This window comes from Lemur catta, chromosome 7 (genome assembly GCF_020740605.2).
Source record: "Lemur catta isolate mLemCat1 chromosome 7, mLemCat1.pri, whole genome shotgun sequence".
NCBI classification, from domain to species: domain Eukaryota; kingdom Metazoa; phylum Chordata; class Mammalia; order Primates; family Lemuridae; genus Lemur; species Lemur catta.
This window is the reverse complement of record NC_059134.1, coordinates 70,586,803-70,603,361: the sequence shown is the minus strand read 5'-3', so window position 1 is coordinate 70,603,361 and position 16,559 is coordinate 70,586,803. Positions and strand designations below refer to the sequence as shown.

Genomic DNA, 16,559 nt, shown 5'->3' with positions numbered 1-16,559 from the left:
CCATTTATTTGAAACTTACTTGATAATTTATCTGTGAACTAATAGAGAATTATGTGGATACATTTAGGCCTCTATATCTGTGGGTTCCACATCTGCAGATTCAACCAACTGTGAATTGAAAATATTGTTTTAAAAATTCCAGAGGATGTTGCATTGTTGCTGATGTGTAATATGTAGTTAGGCCTATGATTGCAACTATACTGAACATGTACAGTTTTTTTATTATTTCCTAAACAATATAGTATAATAACATTTATATAGCATTTACACCATGTTAGATATTACCAGTAATCTAGAGATGATTTAAAGTATACAGGAGGATGTGTATATGTAGGTTATATGCAAATACTACACCATTTTATATAAGAGACTTGAGCATCCATGGATTTCAGTATCAGTGAGGAGTCCTGGAACCAATTCCCTATGGATACCGAGGGACAACTACTATAAAATATTAAATTTGGGACTACTTATTAAGCAATGATAATGGAAAATTATTGAATACTTACTGTATCTATGTACTGTGCTGAGTGAATTATATAGATGTTTGAAAATACAACAAATTTACAAGGTAAGCAATATCATCCTCACTATAGGATTGAAAAACACAGTGTTCAGAGATGTTAAATGATTTGTCCAAGGCTACACAGCTAGTAAATGGCAGAGCTGAGATTTAAACCAGGTTTATGTGAATGTGAAACATATGTCCTTTTTACCAATAACACATATCTCTCAATTAGAGCCTACAAATTGTTTAGAGGCTGTATAGTGTAGTGGCTAAGAGTATCAATTCTGGAGCCAGACTGTTCTGGCTCAATTACTAGATCTTCTTCCTAGTTGTAGGAACTAATGTATAGCAATCTTTATTCCTCTGAACTCTCCACTTTCCCTTGGGAAATTTATTTAAACTCTCTGTACCTCAGTTTCCTCATATATAGAATGAGAATTACAATAATACTGACAACATAGAACCCTTCTGAAGATTGAATAACATAACATATGTAAAGTTCTTAGAACAGTGTCTGGTACATGGTAAGCTCTAAATTAGAGTAAATCTTAGTATTCTAGAAAAATAATACCATGTGCCAAGTATATGTTTTATATTATATTAAAAGAATTATTTTCTAATGCCTTGTGCAATAAGTGATTTTGAACATTTGCCATTTTGATCTTAATTGTAAAGAGGTTGAATCAAGCCTACAAGATAAATAACTTATAAATATAATTAAAAATAATAAATAAAATAACATAATTAAATTAGCATACATTAGGCATAATGTTTTCAGTATTGTCCTCCTATAAAGAAACTGGATCAGAACCTCCAGTAAAGTAAAAAGTAAAGTAAAAGGCTTTCTATTATTTTCATTCCTTCCTGCAATATCGACTACCAAGATGTGTAATGTATAGGCTGATCTGACGAAACAAATTATGTTGCCTTTATTTATAGACTTTGTAAAGGTCTGAAGGGCCAGCAAACAATGGGGTTTTGCCAGCATAAATATGTAGTTACTTTGCAAATGGCAAAGCTAGACTATACTCCAGAAATAGTTTTGTAATTTGAAAACCATACAGCAATTCTGTGCTCTATCAGAGCCAGCTTAAATCCTTTATTTAGACTGGGAGGGAGGGTTCTTAGCCATCTCTGTTCATATCAGCTGCATGTATACACTTTTACAAAAACCTACAGCTTTTTTAATATACACATTTATTATTTGTAAAGCCCGATACCTGCCAGCTATTCCTGTTTGCAAAATTTGCAGTGTTTGAATTTTGACTTTGAAATTGATCTATAAAGGAAGGAAAAATGCTTTTTAGGAAAGTAATTTCTGATAGACAAAGCTTGAGCCTGCTGGCTGTATTTTTCATTTTGTTCATTGATTCGTCAATCAATTGGTAAGGGCCTATTTGAAACCAGCTATGTGTTCAGCACTGTACTAAATTAATACATTACATGAGGCATTATTTCTGTACACATGAGCATTCAGAGAATGCTCTAGTTGGAGAAGCTAGACACATAGATGAATAGAGTAGCAAATAATAGTTTGTTTTCTCTATATATACATATACATGCATGCACACAGAATATGTAGAATAATACTGTATATAACATGTAATGAACTACTCATCTTGATTATATAGACAAGAGCAACTAAAGCTCAAAAGAAGAGAGATTACTATGCATTAGGGCCAAACATAGGGCATCCTTGAGGAAGGGAATTGAGGTTTGGGTAGGTCAGACTGGTGGAAAGTCTGTCCATGCTTTAGCATGAAGGAGAGCATGAACACATGAGAGAAAATGTGGGAATGTTCAACAATAAAGAAGGAGGGTAGCCTAGGAATTTCCTCTGGCAGTAAAGAAAATGTAAGATAAGTAAGGAAGAGCAATATTTTGGAAGCCCTTGAAAGTCAGGCTTCTTCAAGTATAATTAGCTATACATAGTTAATATTTTAGTCTGTTTTTATGCTGATAATGACAATATGATAACAAGATCAGTGTGACAATTAGCTTATGATTTTGCATGCACAGAATCAGTTGTAACATAGAAGAGGTCTCAGACATTATATACTTCAAGCAGCCATCGTAGGAGTCCTCTCTAAGCTTTGCTCAGACTTTCCCAGGGCTAGAAAGCTTGCCACTTCCCAAGATAGCTAGATCCTTTGTGGAACATCTCCTAATGCAAGAAAGTTCTTTGCTCTTAACTGAGCCATATCTGCCTTTCTGCTACTTTGAAGGTTGGTTCTAATCCTATTGTTGGTCTCTCCTACAACAAATCCCTCCCTTTTTTATGAGGATAATCATTCAAGCATCTGAAGTTGTTTATATTCATATCCTTTCTCCACCACTTTCCCTCCCATACATCTAGTCTCATTAAAGCTTTTCTTCTCTAGAATAGGTCACCTAGAATTTTCACGTGTTTTTCTTCTCATTCACTAGTTCATTCATTCATTAATTCAATCTGTGTATTAAGCAGATATTTATCGAGTGCCTCCTCTGTTACAATCATTGTCTCGGCTCTGGGAGCTGTGTCCGTGAAAATTCCTGTCCTTATGAAGCTGACATTCAAATGGTAGAAATCAGACAATCAATAAATGAATAAATATAAAATAGTGATAAGTACCTTAGAACAAAGTAAAATAGTGAAGGGGTAGGGAGTTTCAGAGGATGGGGTGCAATTTTAAATAGGACAGCCATATAAAACCTGACTGAGAAGGTAACATTTGTACAAAGACCCGAGTGGGTAAGGGAGCAAGATGTGCAGTTATCTGGGAGAAGCAGGCAGAGAAAATAGTAACTGCACAGGTCCTAAGGGAAGATTGTGCCTCACTTGTTCAAGAAATAAAGAGGCCAGAATGACAGCTGCAAAATGAGTAGGCAGAAAGAATAATAGATGTCTGAGAGGTAACAGGGTGCCAAATCATGAAAGGGCTTGTAGGCCATTGTGAAGACTTTGAATTTGCCCTTGAGTGGTATGGAAAGGCATTGAAGAGTGAGAAGCAGAGGAGTGCTGTGATCTGACTTAGGATTTGAAAGGGTCACTGTATCTACTGTATTGAGAATTGTCTGAAGGGGGAATGGCCTATAACAAGGAGGCCAGGCTCTTACAATAAACCAGACTAGGGTTGATGGTGGCATGGACCAGGTTTGTAGGGGTGGAGGTGATAAGAAGTAGATAGATTCTGGATAAATTTCTGAGGAAGAACCAATAGGATTTGCTGATACATTGGATATAGGATTTGAAAGAAATACAGCTACAAAGCATTGGCCTGAGAAACTGGAAATAAGAAATAATCATAAATCAAAAACAGTATGGCTGTGAGAGGAGCAAGTATATGGGAAAATGATCAGGAGTTCAAGTTTTATACCTAAAAGGTTGAGATGATGTTTAGACGTCCAAATCAAATAAGCAGAATATTGTTTTACAGTCTGTTGTTGCTGTTGATTCCAAATGGCTCTCATGGGCTAGCACAAATGGAGAGTCCAGCCCATTACCTTGTCATTTCCTTGGTGCCCTCCCAGACCCAGAACATGCTTGCTCTCTGTGAGGTTTATACCAACTTCCCAAAGGGGGAAAGAAAAGGAATTGACATTTGAGTTTCTACTCTACATATGTAATGTTTACATATATGTTCTTACTTAATCTTCTTGACAATCCTGTCAAGTAAGTGTGATTATTCTAATTTTTAGATGAGGAGAGGGAGTGTCGGTGATGCTAATTAGCCTGCCCAAGATTACCTAGCCAGCAACTGGTGGAGCTGGGATTTAAACCCCAGTCTGTCTGAGCCCTTTGCATTATACCATATAACCTTCTTCCCAGAAGGCCTTGGTGAGGCAAAGATCATGTCTACAGGAATAAATTCTCACTCTAAATTTAGGTACAACCCGAAACAGTTGTATGTGAATGTGGGACCTTGACCAAGGCGGGACTACCTTCATTTCCTCAAGGTGAGGAGTGATGCCTGGGTTTTTACCACTGCTTTTAGCACTGGCTGGGGGCTTAAAGCAGTGTGATATCTGTCTCTCTACCACCCAGGAATAGGCTTTTGAATATCATATGTGTCTCATTCCAGAAAATAAATGGTACAGATGTTTTATGTGCTTGTTTATTTTTATCATCCCATTACCAGCTTAATTTCCAAATACTGTTAAATATGTGGAGACCAAATTGCTAACTATATTTCTGATAGTGTAGGCTTGCCTCTCTCACCCCAATCTTTATGTCTGGTAGAGATTTGTGACATAAAGGGTTCAACTCCTGACTGTGGTACATGGGTGGCCTTGGACAAACCACTGGAACTCTCCGAACCTTAATTGGTTACTTCATCTATAAAAGAGGGGAAGTATGACTTACCTCTCAAGCTTATTATGAATATTTAATAAGATCATGTGAAAGCATCTACTTCTAGTCTCCAGCACATAATAGGGAGTCAATCTATACTTATTTAGTAGAACTATGGATATATATATTCTGATAAAAATACTGCAAATATGACCATCTATTCTTTGTGGAAAGAAAATCTATTTCATAATTTGTATTGGTATGCATAGTTTATATTAAATATTATAGATCAGCTTGCCAAATTAGGGAATCTGTAAAATGGGTTAATATTGCAGTAAAAGTTTTCACTCTACACTCATAATGTGATTAAAGCCAAAATATTGTTATTGAAATAATCCAAATACAGTAAAAACAATTAATGAAGCATTCACTGCCTTGGGAAGGTTAGCATGAAATTTAATATGTGTTAATTTGCTCAAAACTTAGGAAGCAAGGAGGATACTGTCTTAGAATTTGGTTCTATGAGAAGGAAACTAATATTTTATAAGCTGTTTCTATACATATATTTAGATTCCTCTGTTATCTACTTCCTTCAGGCAATCAAAAAAACTCACCATGAGAGTCATAAAAATTGGATCAATATCAGGTGCTTAGTGTCAGCTGGGTGCTGACAGGCTCTATAGAAGTCAGGATTTTTATGACATACACCAAGCTTAGTGTATCTGTATATTGAATATCTATAAAGGAAAGAGTGATGTAATTCAAGTCAGGTGACAACTTAGGTTCAAATTTTGGCTCTTCTAGTTATCAAGTGCAAGGTCTGGAGCAAGAACTCATTTGGGAATAATAATAACTAATGGGGTTTTCATGTTAATTGAAGGAGGTAATATGTATGAAAATATTTTATACATTATGTTAGTGAAAGGTTACAGAATAATCATTTTGCCTCGTAGTGATTGAAAGATGTTGGTAAAGACAGCATGATCAGATATTAGACACCATGTTTCTAGGCAATCTCTATCATAATTATTCCTTCCATTATACTGGAGGGCATGCAGATCTTTGTGAGAAAATTATGCTCTTTATGGACATGTCAAAGAATAGCTGGTAACTAGCTACTTCTTCATAGATTTAGTATATTTTCCTGTCAGAGTGGGGTAGGTAGAAAGTTTCAGTGATAATGTGTAGGGTCAATAAGAATTGTCGAAGTGATGATTGACCTGAGCCATGAGTACAAAAAGGTGGAAGGACCTTCCAGAACTTCCCTGACCTCAGCTTTTATAAATGTATGGAAACTGAGGCTTAGAAAGGACAGTTACAATGACATTTTGAAGCAAATTTTAACCTTAATTTACTGTCCATAAAAGATTAAGAAATACTTGGTGAATACTACATACAAGAAAATATTATTTCAGTCATAGTCTCTGAGTTAAGTAAATTTTTAATTTTTACATACCAGTTTTAATGCCACAAGTTAAGTAGAGAGACAGCGTAGCCATGTCTCCCTGCCAGAGAGAGACAGATCTTCACAAAAGATCTGTTAAGTTTATTTGACCAGGGTAGTATTGTGAAAGAATGATCTGGTGTGGCCAGGCCTTGGCACACACTGGGATATAGGGTGAGGCATCATGTCTGGTGTCTGTTACTCTGTTAAATTGCAGAGCTTTCATTGCGCTTTACTCCTGACTGGTCCAGTCCCAGCCCCAGTTTCAGCCCAGGGCCTCAGGAATAATGACATCCAAGATAAACCTTTCATGAGGATCCGTCCCTATAAGTTCAGCCACAGAAATAAGTAGACATTTACAAAGACAACAAATGAATGCTTTGCGAAATCTGATTCTTTGAGATATACTAGGTCCTTTCTCACCTTTGATCTTTCCTCTGTGCAATTCTCAAATCGAGGTGAAGATGATAGAAACCTACTTAATAGTGTCATTATAATGTCTTATGCAACTAGATTCATCACGACCAAGTAGGCTTCATCCCTGAGATGCAGGGGTGGTTCAACATACGAAAATCTATAAATGTAATTAACCACATAAATAGAAGCAAAAATAAAGACCATATGATCCTCTCAATAGATGCAGAAAAAGCATTTGACAAAATTCAACACCCTTTTATGATAAAAACACTTAACAACATAGGCATAAATGGGACCTACCTAAAAATGATACAAGCCATATATGACAAACCCACAGCCAACATCATACAGAATGGGGAAAAATTGAAAGCATTCCGACTCAGAACTGGAACCAGATAAGGCTGCCCACTGTCCCCATTACTTTTCAACATAGTATTAGAAGTCCTTGCGAGAGCTATCAGACGAGAGAGCAGAATCAAGGGTGTCCAAATAGGGACAGAAGAGATCAAACTCTCACTCTTCGCTGATGACATGATGTTGTATCTGGAAAACCCCAAGGACTAAACCAAGAGACTCCTGGAATTAATTAACGAATTCAGTAATGTCCCAGGTTACAAAGTCAATACACACAAATCAGAGGCATTCATATATGCCAATACCATTCAATCGGAGAACCAAATTAAGGACTCAATACCTTTCAAAATAACAACAAAGAAAATAAAATATCTAGGAATATATTTAACTAAAGAGGTAAAGGACCTCTATAAAGAGAACTATGAAACGCTAAGGAAGGAAATTGCAGAACACGTAAATAAGTGGAAATCCATACCATGCTCATGGATTGGAAGAATTAACATTGTTAAAATGTCTATACTACCCAAAGTAATCTATAGATTCAGTGCAATTCCTATTAAATTACCAACATCATTTTTCACAGATTTAGAAAAAATAATTATACACTTTGTATGGAATCAGAGAAGACCCCGTATAGCAAAAGCAATCTTAAGCAATAAAAACAAAATGGGAGGTATTGATTTGCCAGACTTCAAACTATACTACAAAGCTGTGGTGCTTAAAACTGCTTGGTATTGGCACAAGGGCAGGGACACAGACCAGTGGAACAGAACAGAAAACCCAAATATAAAACCATCCTCATATAACCATCTAATCTTTGACAAAATAGACAAAAACATACTCTGGGGACAAGAGTCCCTATTCAATAAATGGTGCTGGGAAAACTGGATAGCCACATGTAGAAGACTGAAACAGGACCCACAGATTTCACCTCTCACAAAAATCAAATCACGGTGGATAACAGATTTAAACCTTAAATGGGAAACGATTAGAATTCTAGAAGAAAATGTAGGAAAGACTCTTACAGACATTGGTCTAGGCAAAGAATTTATGAAGAAAACCCCTAAGGCAATCGCAGCAACAACAAAAATAAACGAATGGGACCTGATTAAATTAAAAAGCTTCTGCACAACCAAAGAAACAGTCACGAAAATAAACGACAGCCTACAGAATGGGAAAAAATTTTCGCATACTACACATCAGATAAAAGACTGATAACAAGAATCTATTTAGAACTCAGGAAAATCAGCAAGAAAAAATCAAACAATCCTATCAAAAAATGGGCAAATGACATGAATAGAAATTTTTCAAAAGAAGACATAAGAATGGCTAAAAAAACATAAGAAAAAATGCTCAACATCCCTAATCATCAGGGAAATGCAAATCAAAACCACAATGAGATACCACTTAACTCCGGTGAGAATGGCCTTTATCAAAAAATCCCAAAACAACACATGTTGGCGTGGATGCGGAGAGACAGGAACACTCATACACTGCTGGTGGGAATGCAAACTAGTGCAACCCCTATGGAAAGCATTATGGAGATACCTTAAACAGATTCAAGTAGACCTACCATTTGATCCAGCAATCCCATTATTGGGCATATACCCAGAAGAACAAAAGTCATTCTTTAACAAAGACACCTGTACCCAAATGTTTATAGCAGCACAATTCACAATTGCAAAGATGTGGAAACAACCCAAGTGCCCATCAATCCACGAATGGATTAGTAAACTGTGGTATATGTATACCATGGAGTACTACTCAGCTATAAGAAATAACGATGATACGACATCTCTTTGGTTCTCCTGGAGAGAGCTGGAACCCATTATATTAAGTGAAGTATCCAAAGAGTGGAAAAACAAGCATCACATGTACTCACCAGAAAACTGGTTTCCCTGATCATCACCTAAATGTACATCGGGGAAGGGTACCAATTGGATATCAGACTGGGATGGGGGTGGGGGGAGGGGATGGGTGTATGCCTACATGACGAGTGCGTTGCGCACCCTCTGGGGAATGGTCATGCTTGAAGGTGCAGACCCGGGTAGGTGGGGTGGGAGGGGATGGAGGTATGACTACCTGATGAGTGCCAGGCGCACTGTCTGGAGAATGAGAATGGACGCGCTTGGGACTCTGACTCGGGGGGATGGGCGGGACATGGACAATGTATATGACCTGAACTTATGTACCCCCATGATGAGCTCAAATAAAAAAAACAAATGCTCTGAAAGATCTTAAAAATTGATCTCACATATAACTTTGTGTAAGTAAAGCATTTGTTCCTAATGCCAAGTGTTATCCATGCTTTGCCATATTTGCCATGTTAAAAGAACCCTGTCTTTATGTGGTAAAGCCATCAATAAATTGCTCCATTATATTGTTTAACCCCCAACCACAACATCAGGGAAATGTGCAGGGTTCATCCAGGGAACACCTTTGTCACATGTTTGTACTCCTTTAGAATGTTAAACAGGGCCCCCCTTTGGAAGGTGTAGGAGATGAATTCCAATGCCACACAAGAACCTGTATATAGATATTCCCCTCTGTTTTATTTATTTTTACTTATTTATTTATTTTTGAATCTATACAGGCAACAGCCTCAGATTCCAATCACCACAGGAACAGGTGTTGTGTATCCTGGTGCTATCACTATGGCAACTACCACACCATCGCCTCAGATGACATCTGACTGCTCTAGCACCTCAGCCAGCCCAGAGCCCAGCCTCCCGGTCATCCAGAGCACTTATGGTATGAAGACAGATGGCGGAAGCCTAGCTGGAAATGAAATGATTAATGGAGAGGATGAAATGGAAATGTATGACGACTATGAAGATGACCCCAAATCAGACTATAGCAGTGAAAATGAGGCCCCAGAGGCTGTCAGTGCCAACTGAGGAGTTTTTGTTTGCTGAATTAAAATACTCTGACATTTCACCCCACCCCCAACAAAAAGTTCTTAAAGAGCCCGCATGCATTTGTGGCTCCACAATTACATCAGCAGAATGGTCTTAATTGTTTCATAAAGTGTGAGACAGATTAAGTTTTCCCTGATTTTTTCATGAACTTGAGTTTTTTGTCGTTGTTGTTGTTGTTGTTTTTTAATTTAGGTGAAGACATATTAAATATGAGACACCAGGACTTGAAAACTTATCTCAACCCATAGCTGTCTTACAAGTCTTATATTTTTGTCTTACTTTTTTTTTTCTTTTGGATGTTGATAAAGGTTTAAGTTACTGTTTTAGATGGGGTTAAACATTCTCACTCAGGTATGCTGTGCCGGCCTACAGGTTGTGAATGTGTTTTTATTCTGAATTATTTTAGAAAACAACTGAGGATTTCATATTGTGAAACAGAACAAGTCCACAGCGTGTGCAGCTTCATGTAGAGCATATTCAAAAGGCCTCGGAATTCCATTTTTCCATGTGTAGAGTTAAACTTTGAATGTGCCAAACTTTTTCATAACTTTTGAATCTTAATATTTTGAAAGTCTTAAAGGAGACACTGCAAAGTCTTAGACAATCTTTGGCATCTGAAAATAAAATAGCAAACCAACTTTTTTTTTCCAGAAAATGGTAAAGTACTCAGGAATCTGGAGACAAGATATTGTAAGGAACGAACAAGGTTGCCACAGTGCATGTACCCAATTGTGTTTGCCTCTTGACGTGCCATCAGTGTGTGACGTGGTATGACATACACACACCAGAGCGATCGCCACACCAGATACCGACACGGTGGTCTTCTCCGCAGGAGACCACCTCTCACTACATCCATTATCCCTTTGCCTCTAACCCTGACATTCAGTCTTAACACATTTTCTCTTAAATAATTTATTCATTCCAGAATGTCAAGGGTCCACTTACTATTTATTTTTTTAAAAAATTGTTGGTGGCATTAATTTAATAATTCTTGTTTTTCACCCTCCTTCCCCCAAGAACTCTTTAGCCCTTTTCACCTCCTTCTCCTGCTAGATACAAAAGATGTACATAGTGATTTTATGGCCCCGGAGCATCTGGAAGCATTTTTGAAACCATGATACTATTAAATACCTATATTGTGGTTTTTCAGCATGAGTGTATATCTGGCTGCAGGGCTGTGTATTTGGATATAGGTGTGTAGTCTCACACGTAAACAAGTATGCCCCTGAGGTTCATTGTGACCTCAAGTATTTTGCCAGAATGTCCCCCTCCTTCAGTTCAGCACAAGCGGTAGGGTCTGCATCAGTGGCATCTCCCCCCGAATTCCATTCAGCATGAGGAGCAGCAGTGGTGACTGCCAGGCAGGAGAGTCCTGCAGCCAAACCTGAAGCCCAAGGTTCGTGGGCCATGTATGAGTCTACAGTGAAGCTCTCATGGGCTGGCACCTTTACGCTGAGTTGCCTTGTCCCAGCTGGCGTATCCAGGGAGTTCTTTGCAAAATCCCCAGGATGCAAGAGGCCGCATGACAGCCTCAAAGCATAGAGGCAAACAGTCATAATAAACCCAGAGAATGGAAGAAAACCATAGGGAAGGAGAAGGGGGTGGGAAATACATTCCCTGTATAGGATGTTCCTACTGTGAACTCTGGGGAACAGATAGCTCCTGGGGCGGCAGACAAGTTCCCCTGGCCGACTTCCTGTATCTGTGGCTGCGTGGGGGCAGGCCCACGTGTGAACAAGATGAACCGCACTTGTCACACAAGGGTTTCTCTGGAGATGTGCTGCCGGGCTGGGAGGCAGTGAGCTTTCATACCCATCTCCTAACTGCAAGGAGCCCTGCCATGCCACTTGGACCTTCCTGAAACCAGGACTGGTTGCCTACAGGGGGTTTCACCGAGTGGCTCAAGGGGAGAATGTCAGTGAACGGGACAGTTCACCTCACGGGACAACCCAGAATCTCATCACTAGGACATAGGAACAGCCCCATCAGATTTCTTGAGCCATTTTGTCACTTGGAAGAAAATAGTGTACCTTCGTATTTATTTAAAGAGTGCTCAAGGCCATACCTAATAGCAATAAATAGGTCTAGCCAAGATATTACCACCTATGCTATTAGCTGGAGTGCTCTCTATAAGCTGATTAAGGTACTGATAGGAATGTTGTGTTCTTACTATTGGTTGGGGATTAGAACGTTGTTTTTGTACATTTATTTCAGATAAGGAGGAGGTCATTTTTCTAAAAAAAAGTATTTATTATTGTCTTACTGATTATATACCTGTCCTCCTCAGTTCATTCGCATATTTTTTTCTCTTTCTCTTTGGCTTTTGCTTTTGCTCTCTCGCCTTTTTTATTTTGTTGCATAGGTAGAGTGTTGTATGGCTAGCTTTGTATTGTATGTAATTAATTTTGCACAGAGGCAAACATTTAGCATAGTAGGTTAATTTTGTTTGTTTTTATGACCATGCCAAAATGATATTCTGGGCTGGTGGAGAACAAAGGACTGTTCTTTAGGACTGAAACTTGATTTTGCTCGTAGTAAGAAAAAAAAAAACAAAAAACACACACACTCACAGATGTTGTTTCGTAAGTGTTATAAGCACTGGATATAAATGGTATTTTTTATCACTTCTGACTAATGTGAAACTGTTGTACGAAAACTACATGAACAAAAGTCATCTGTTTCGACTCGTGTGGGCTTGCCTCACAGTTGCCGGATTTGAGTCATTTTTATGTCTTGTTATTTCATTTATTTATGCAAAATACATGTGTGTATGAACACTTTGTTTTAGCTCCAGCTCTGCCTCAGTACTGGGGTTCAGTTACTTCTAGCCATGTTCTTACAAATGAAAAGCTATTCAGGAACAATCTGATTGTAAACGTCTCTTTCATTGGATCAAGCAGTGATGCTGTATTTGAATCTAAATTTTGCATCTAAGCAGTTTATTCTATTTATTAGCCAAGTTTGGCTCTAAATATCCATGGAAATTAAGAATGACAATCATAGGGATCACTTCATTTTATTTTAACTGGGGCTTAAACAAAGTTTTTATGACTTTACCATCTCATTTTAGATTTTTTAATTGTGTAAATATAACATAGAAATAGAATTTATTTTTGGTTCATGAATACTTAGTGAGATATAAGTTATGTATTTCCTTTTTGTTCTCTATCCATATGTTTTCGTCCAAACCAGAAGTTCATAAGCCCCTGTACCTCATGGGGACAGTGAATTTTCAGCGACAGTGAGAGAGCAGTGTTTGGCCTGTCACGGGGACAGCAAGGTGCTTCACTGGGGTTCTCATGAGTTCAGGACCCACTGTCCACAGACTCAGACTTTTCCCTTTTTTTCTTACAGAAAATTGATGAATTGAACATACTACATTTCCAGTACAGTTAGGAGAGAGTCAATTGGCTTTGTGAATCCACATAAATCTTCTAAGCTAGTTCTGTGACCATTTAATAGCACAAAGCATGAATACCATTATAAAGGCAAAAATCTGCCTCTGAGATTGGCCATTGGTAAAAGTTCCACCATGCCAGTTAAAGAATGTTGAGCAACTTTTTTTCAGTGCTCCCTATTTCATAGTATCTTCAAATCAAATATAAACATTATCTCCACTTTGTTAAGGAAATTACAAGATCAGGGTTTTCCTTGTCACTTGGAATAGGGACACTGGCAGACAATCCTCTCCTAAAATAATGGGCCATATGGAATAGGAAGGAAGGAAAGAAGGAAGGAAGAGAGGGAAGGCGGGAGAGAGAAAGACAAGGTTGATCTGCGGACATGAGCAGCTAGGCTGTCATTTTCTCTATTTCGTTGGCTGATGTGAGGCAGTGTCTTTTTTCAGGAAGGTACGGAAGCTTTGTTGTTTTCACAGGTATCCAGCTCAACCTTTTAGGAGCACATCAGTTTGCTTCATTTGGTATTTGATACTCTCTAGCCTTGTCCTCAGGCCTGGTTTGATTTGCCAGGGTCCAGACACCAACTCCCAGGCCAAGTTCTAAATTCAGATGTGGGTTCACAGTGCTATTGAGCTTGTCAAATTCTGGCCTCCCCGGAACATTAGCCCCACAGAAGCCTAGGGGTGTTTGAAAAGGGTGTGATCACTCTAGAGCTGAAAATAAGGCTGCTTTCTTTTCCTTATGAAGCTAGGCTACTTCTTTAGAGCACACCCTCCTGAGCCAGGAGCACAGGCGCTAGCTGAAAGCAGGGATTGTTTGGGGAAGCCCATCTACCTTCAGAAGGAAGGCAGCCTGGTCACTTGAATACCACAGCTGAGGCTGCTTCTCTCAATTTACTCGTTTTGCGAAGAGTTGACCTCTACCAACTCATTTGGGAAAGGAAAAAAAATCACTTAGTAGTTCTAAATCATATGAGAAGTCCTGTACCAAGTGCCAACAACTGCAAAGAAATGCAGCTAAAGGAATGTATTGAAATTATTACCGGGTCTTCCTTTTTAATGAGAAAATGACAAAAAATGGTTTCTGTAGCCTCGCCTGATTTTGTGCACGTCTAAGGATTGAGTTGGCACTTAAACTCACTTCTCAAAGTATAATAATATTGTATGACCTCATTTGTCCCTTTACAAAAGCACTTGCATCATTTCCTTAAGTCATCTGCTCCCTGACATGTTTTCTTCCTGAATAAACAACTTCTATCTGTTATTCCTGCCGATGATGTTCTGTTTCTGACGCCATATACTATTGAGCGTGCTCCTGTGCTAATATCATTGAAAATATTGATATGCAAACACATTTCCTGTCGACCCCATCCCATCTTTCGCTTAGGGAACAGAGTGCTTTCCACAAGTTCACGAACAAATATTCTGAGTGCTGGTACCTCTGGGGCAGAGGCGGGGGTGGGAGGAGGGGCAGAAAGGTAATGCTTAGTGCAGACACTCTTCTAATGGGTGTCAGTGGCAATATGAAAGCTTGAAGGCAACTCAGTGGCATATCTTGCTCAGTAGTTTCTTATTCCTGAAGAACCACAAGCATAAAGTAAGGCCTCAGTGCTGGTGCTCTTGGAGTATGGGGAATGTGCAAATATTTAACTGTTTTGTATGCTGCACATTGCAGGTCTGCTCATGTGCATTCTCCGTTTGTCTTCCTTTGTCATATGTGTTTTTGCTTTTGGAAAGTACAGTCTTTATTGTACCATTCTTCAGCTTGTAGCAAATTAGAATGCTTAGCATTTATGTTCATTCATTATTGTATTTGCCATGTAAAATTTTTATTACCTTAGACAAGCTTATAAGCTGTTACTACATAACTTATCTTACTGTAACTCTTTTATTTCCCAACGTTGTAATTTGTTTGTGATGTATATTGTGAGATTGTATTCTATGTTAATTTAATCAGCACAATTCACTGACATGCTGGACTGACATGCTGGCTGCTGTTTCAAAGTGTAAAGTTTGTGTCGGGCTGTTGGGACAACTGCAACTCTGTTGTCAAGGTACTGTGCTTTGGTTCCTATAGCAACACTGTGGGTGTGGCCCTTAAGACTCTAAGGGCACTTCATACACCCTCCAGCAACTTTTAAGTGCAGATTTTCTTTGTAGAAATTCTATGTATAATGCAGGTACCTACTTGGCCCATGGCTGGTAACTATTTGGGCAATTAGAAAAAACAAAAAACCATAAAAACTAGTGTCTATTGCTGCTTTGAATATGTTTGAAAGTCTGAAAATGTAAATAGTTTATCAAAAAAAAATCTTGTACAGTCCAGTGTAAAGTTTTTAAATGACCTTAAGGGTTGCCATCACATCTTTCTCACACTCTCCTCTTGATAATAATTTAAAAAAGAGTTTGCTAAGGATTAAAGAAATGGGAAAAATAAAAAAAAAAATCTCTTCAAATTTAAAGGAATGAATCATTGTTCTTAGCTTTGTTGCATACACAAACTTCTTGGATTTTGTTGTGCAGTATTGATGTGAGATAAAACTCAACATTGAATAATCTTTCAGTGGTACTTTTCAAAGTCTTCCCCTCCTCTGCCTCATAATTAAGGGAAAAGACAAAATTGAAAGACACACTGTCTTTATCTATCCTGGTGTATGTTGGCACCTTAGCTACTTTTTTTTTTTTTCCTTTTTGCACAAGGTGCTTTCCTGATATGTTAAACATGCCATCCTTGGGTGATAATGTAAATGCCATGATGGGGCTCAGGCCCCTCAGGGGAGTGTCTATAAGAACTGCCTATTTATGCTCATTTACCTCAAGACTGTCCTCTCTACCCTAATCTAGTTGTCATCACTCCATCTTTTGTACTGCTGTTGACACTTACAAATTAAAGATAAATTTTGTTTTATGACCTCTGTGTATGGCCTTGTCTGTGCCCGGCAAACTGTTCCCACCATGGAGCCCAGCAAGCCCTGGGCCTGCCACCTGCTTGCTGCTAGAGCCTGCAGAACCCTCCTGCTTTCTGCCATTGCTTCTGCCTGGCCCAGAGGTAGGTCTGCAAAAGCCTTCGGCCCTCTTAGCCTGGAGAGACTTGCCTCCTCCTTTCATTTTGGAGCATACATGGCTGTAGCAGGAAATGCTTGTGGATTTAGAAGGGAGGAACAAGACCCAAGGTGGATTTTTGTCAAGAGAAGATGAGAGAGAATGGCACTGCCTGTTATGCCTGACTTCTTCAGGAGGGTGAAACA

General features: G+C 38.6%; 1 protein-coding gene across 1 annotated transcript in view; it reads left to right on the top strand.

Moving 5' to 3' along the window:
* SOX6 (SRY-box transcription factor 6) overlaps positions 1 to 16,222 on the top strand; it is a 383,942-nt gene extending 367,720 nt beyond the window's left edge. Inside the window, exon 16 of the mRNA XM_045557593.1 lies at positions 9,587 to 16,222. Within this exon, the coding sequence (XP_045413549.1) occupies positions 9,587 to 9,890 (304 nt within the window). The 3' untranslated portion in view covers positions 9,891 to 16,222. The remainder of the gene's footprint in view (positions 1 to 9,586) is intronic.
* The last annotated feature ends 337 nt before the right edge of the window (positions 16,223 to 16,559 follow it).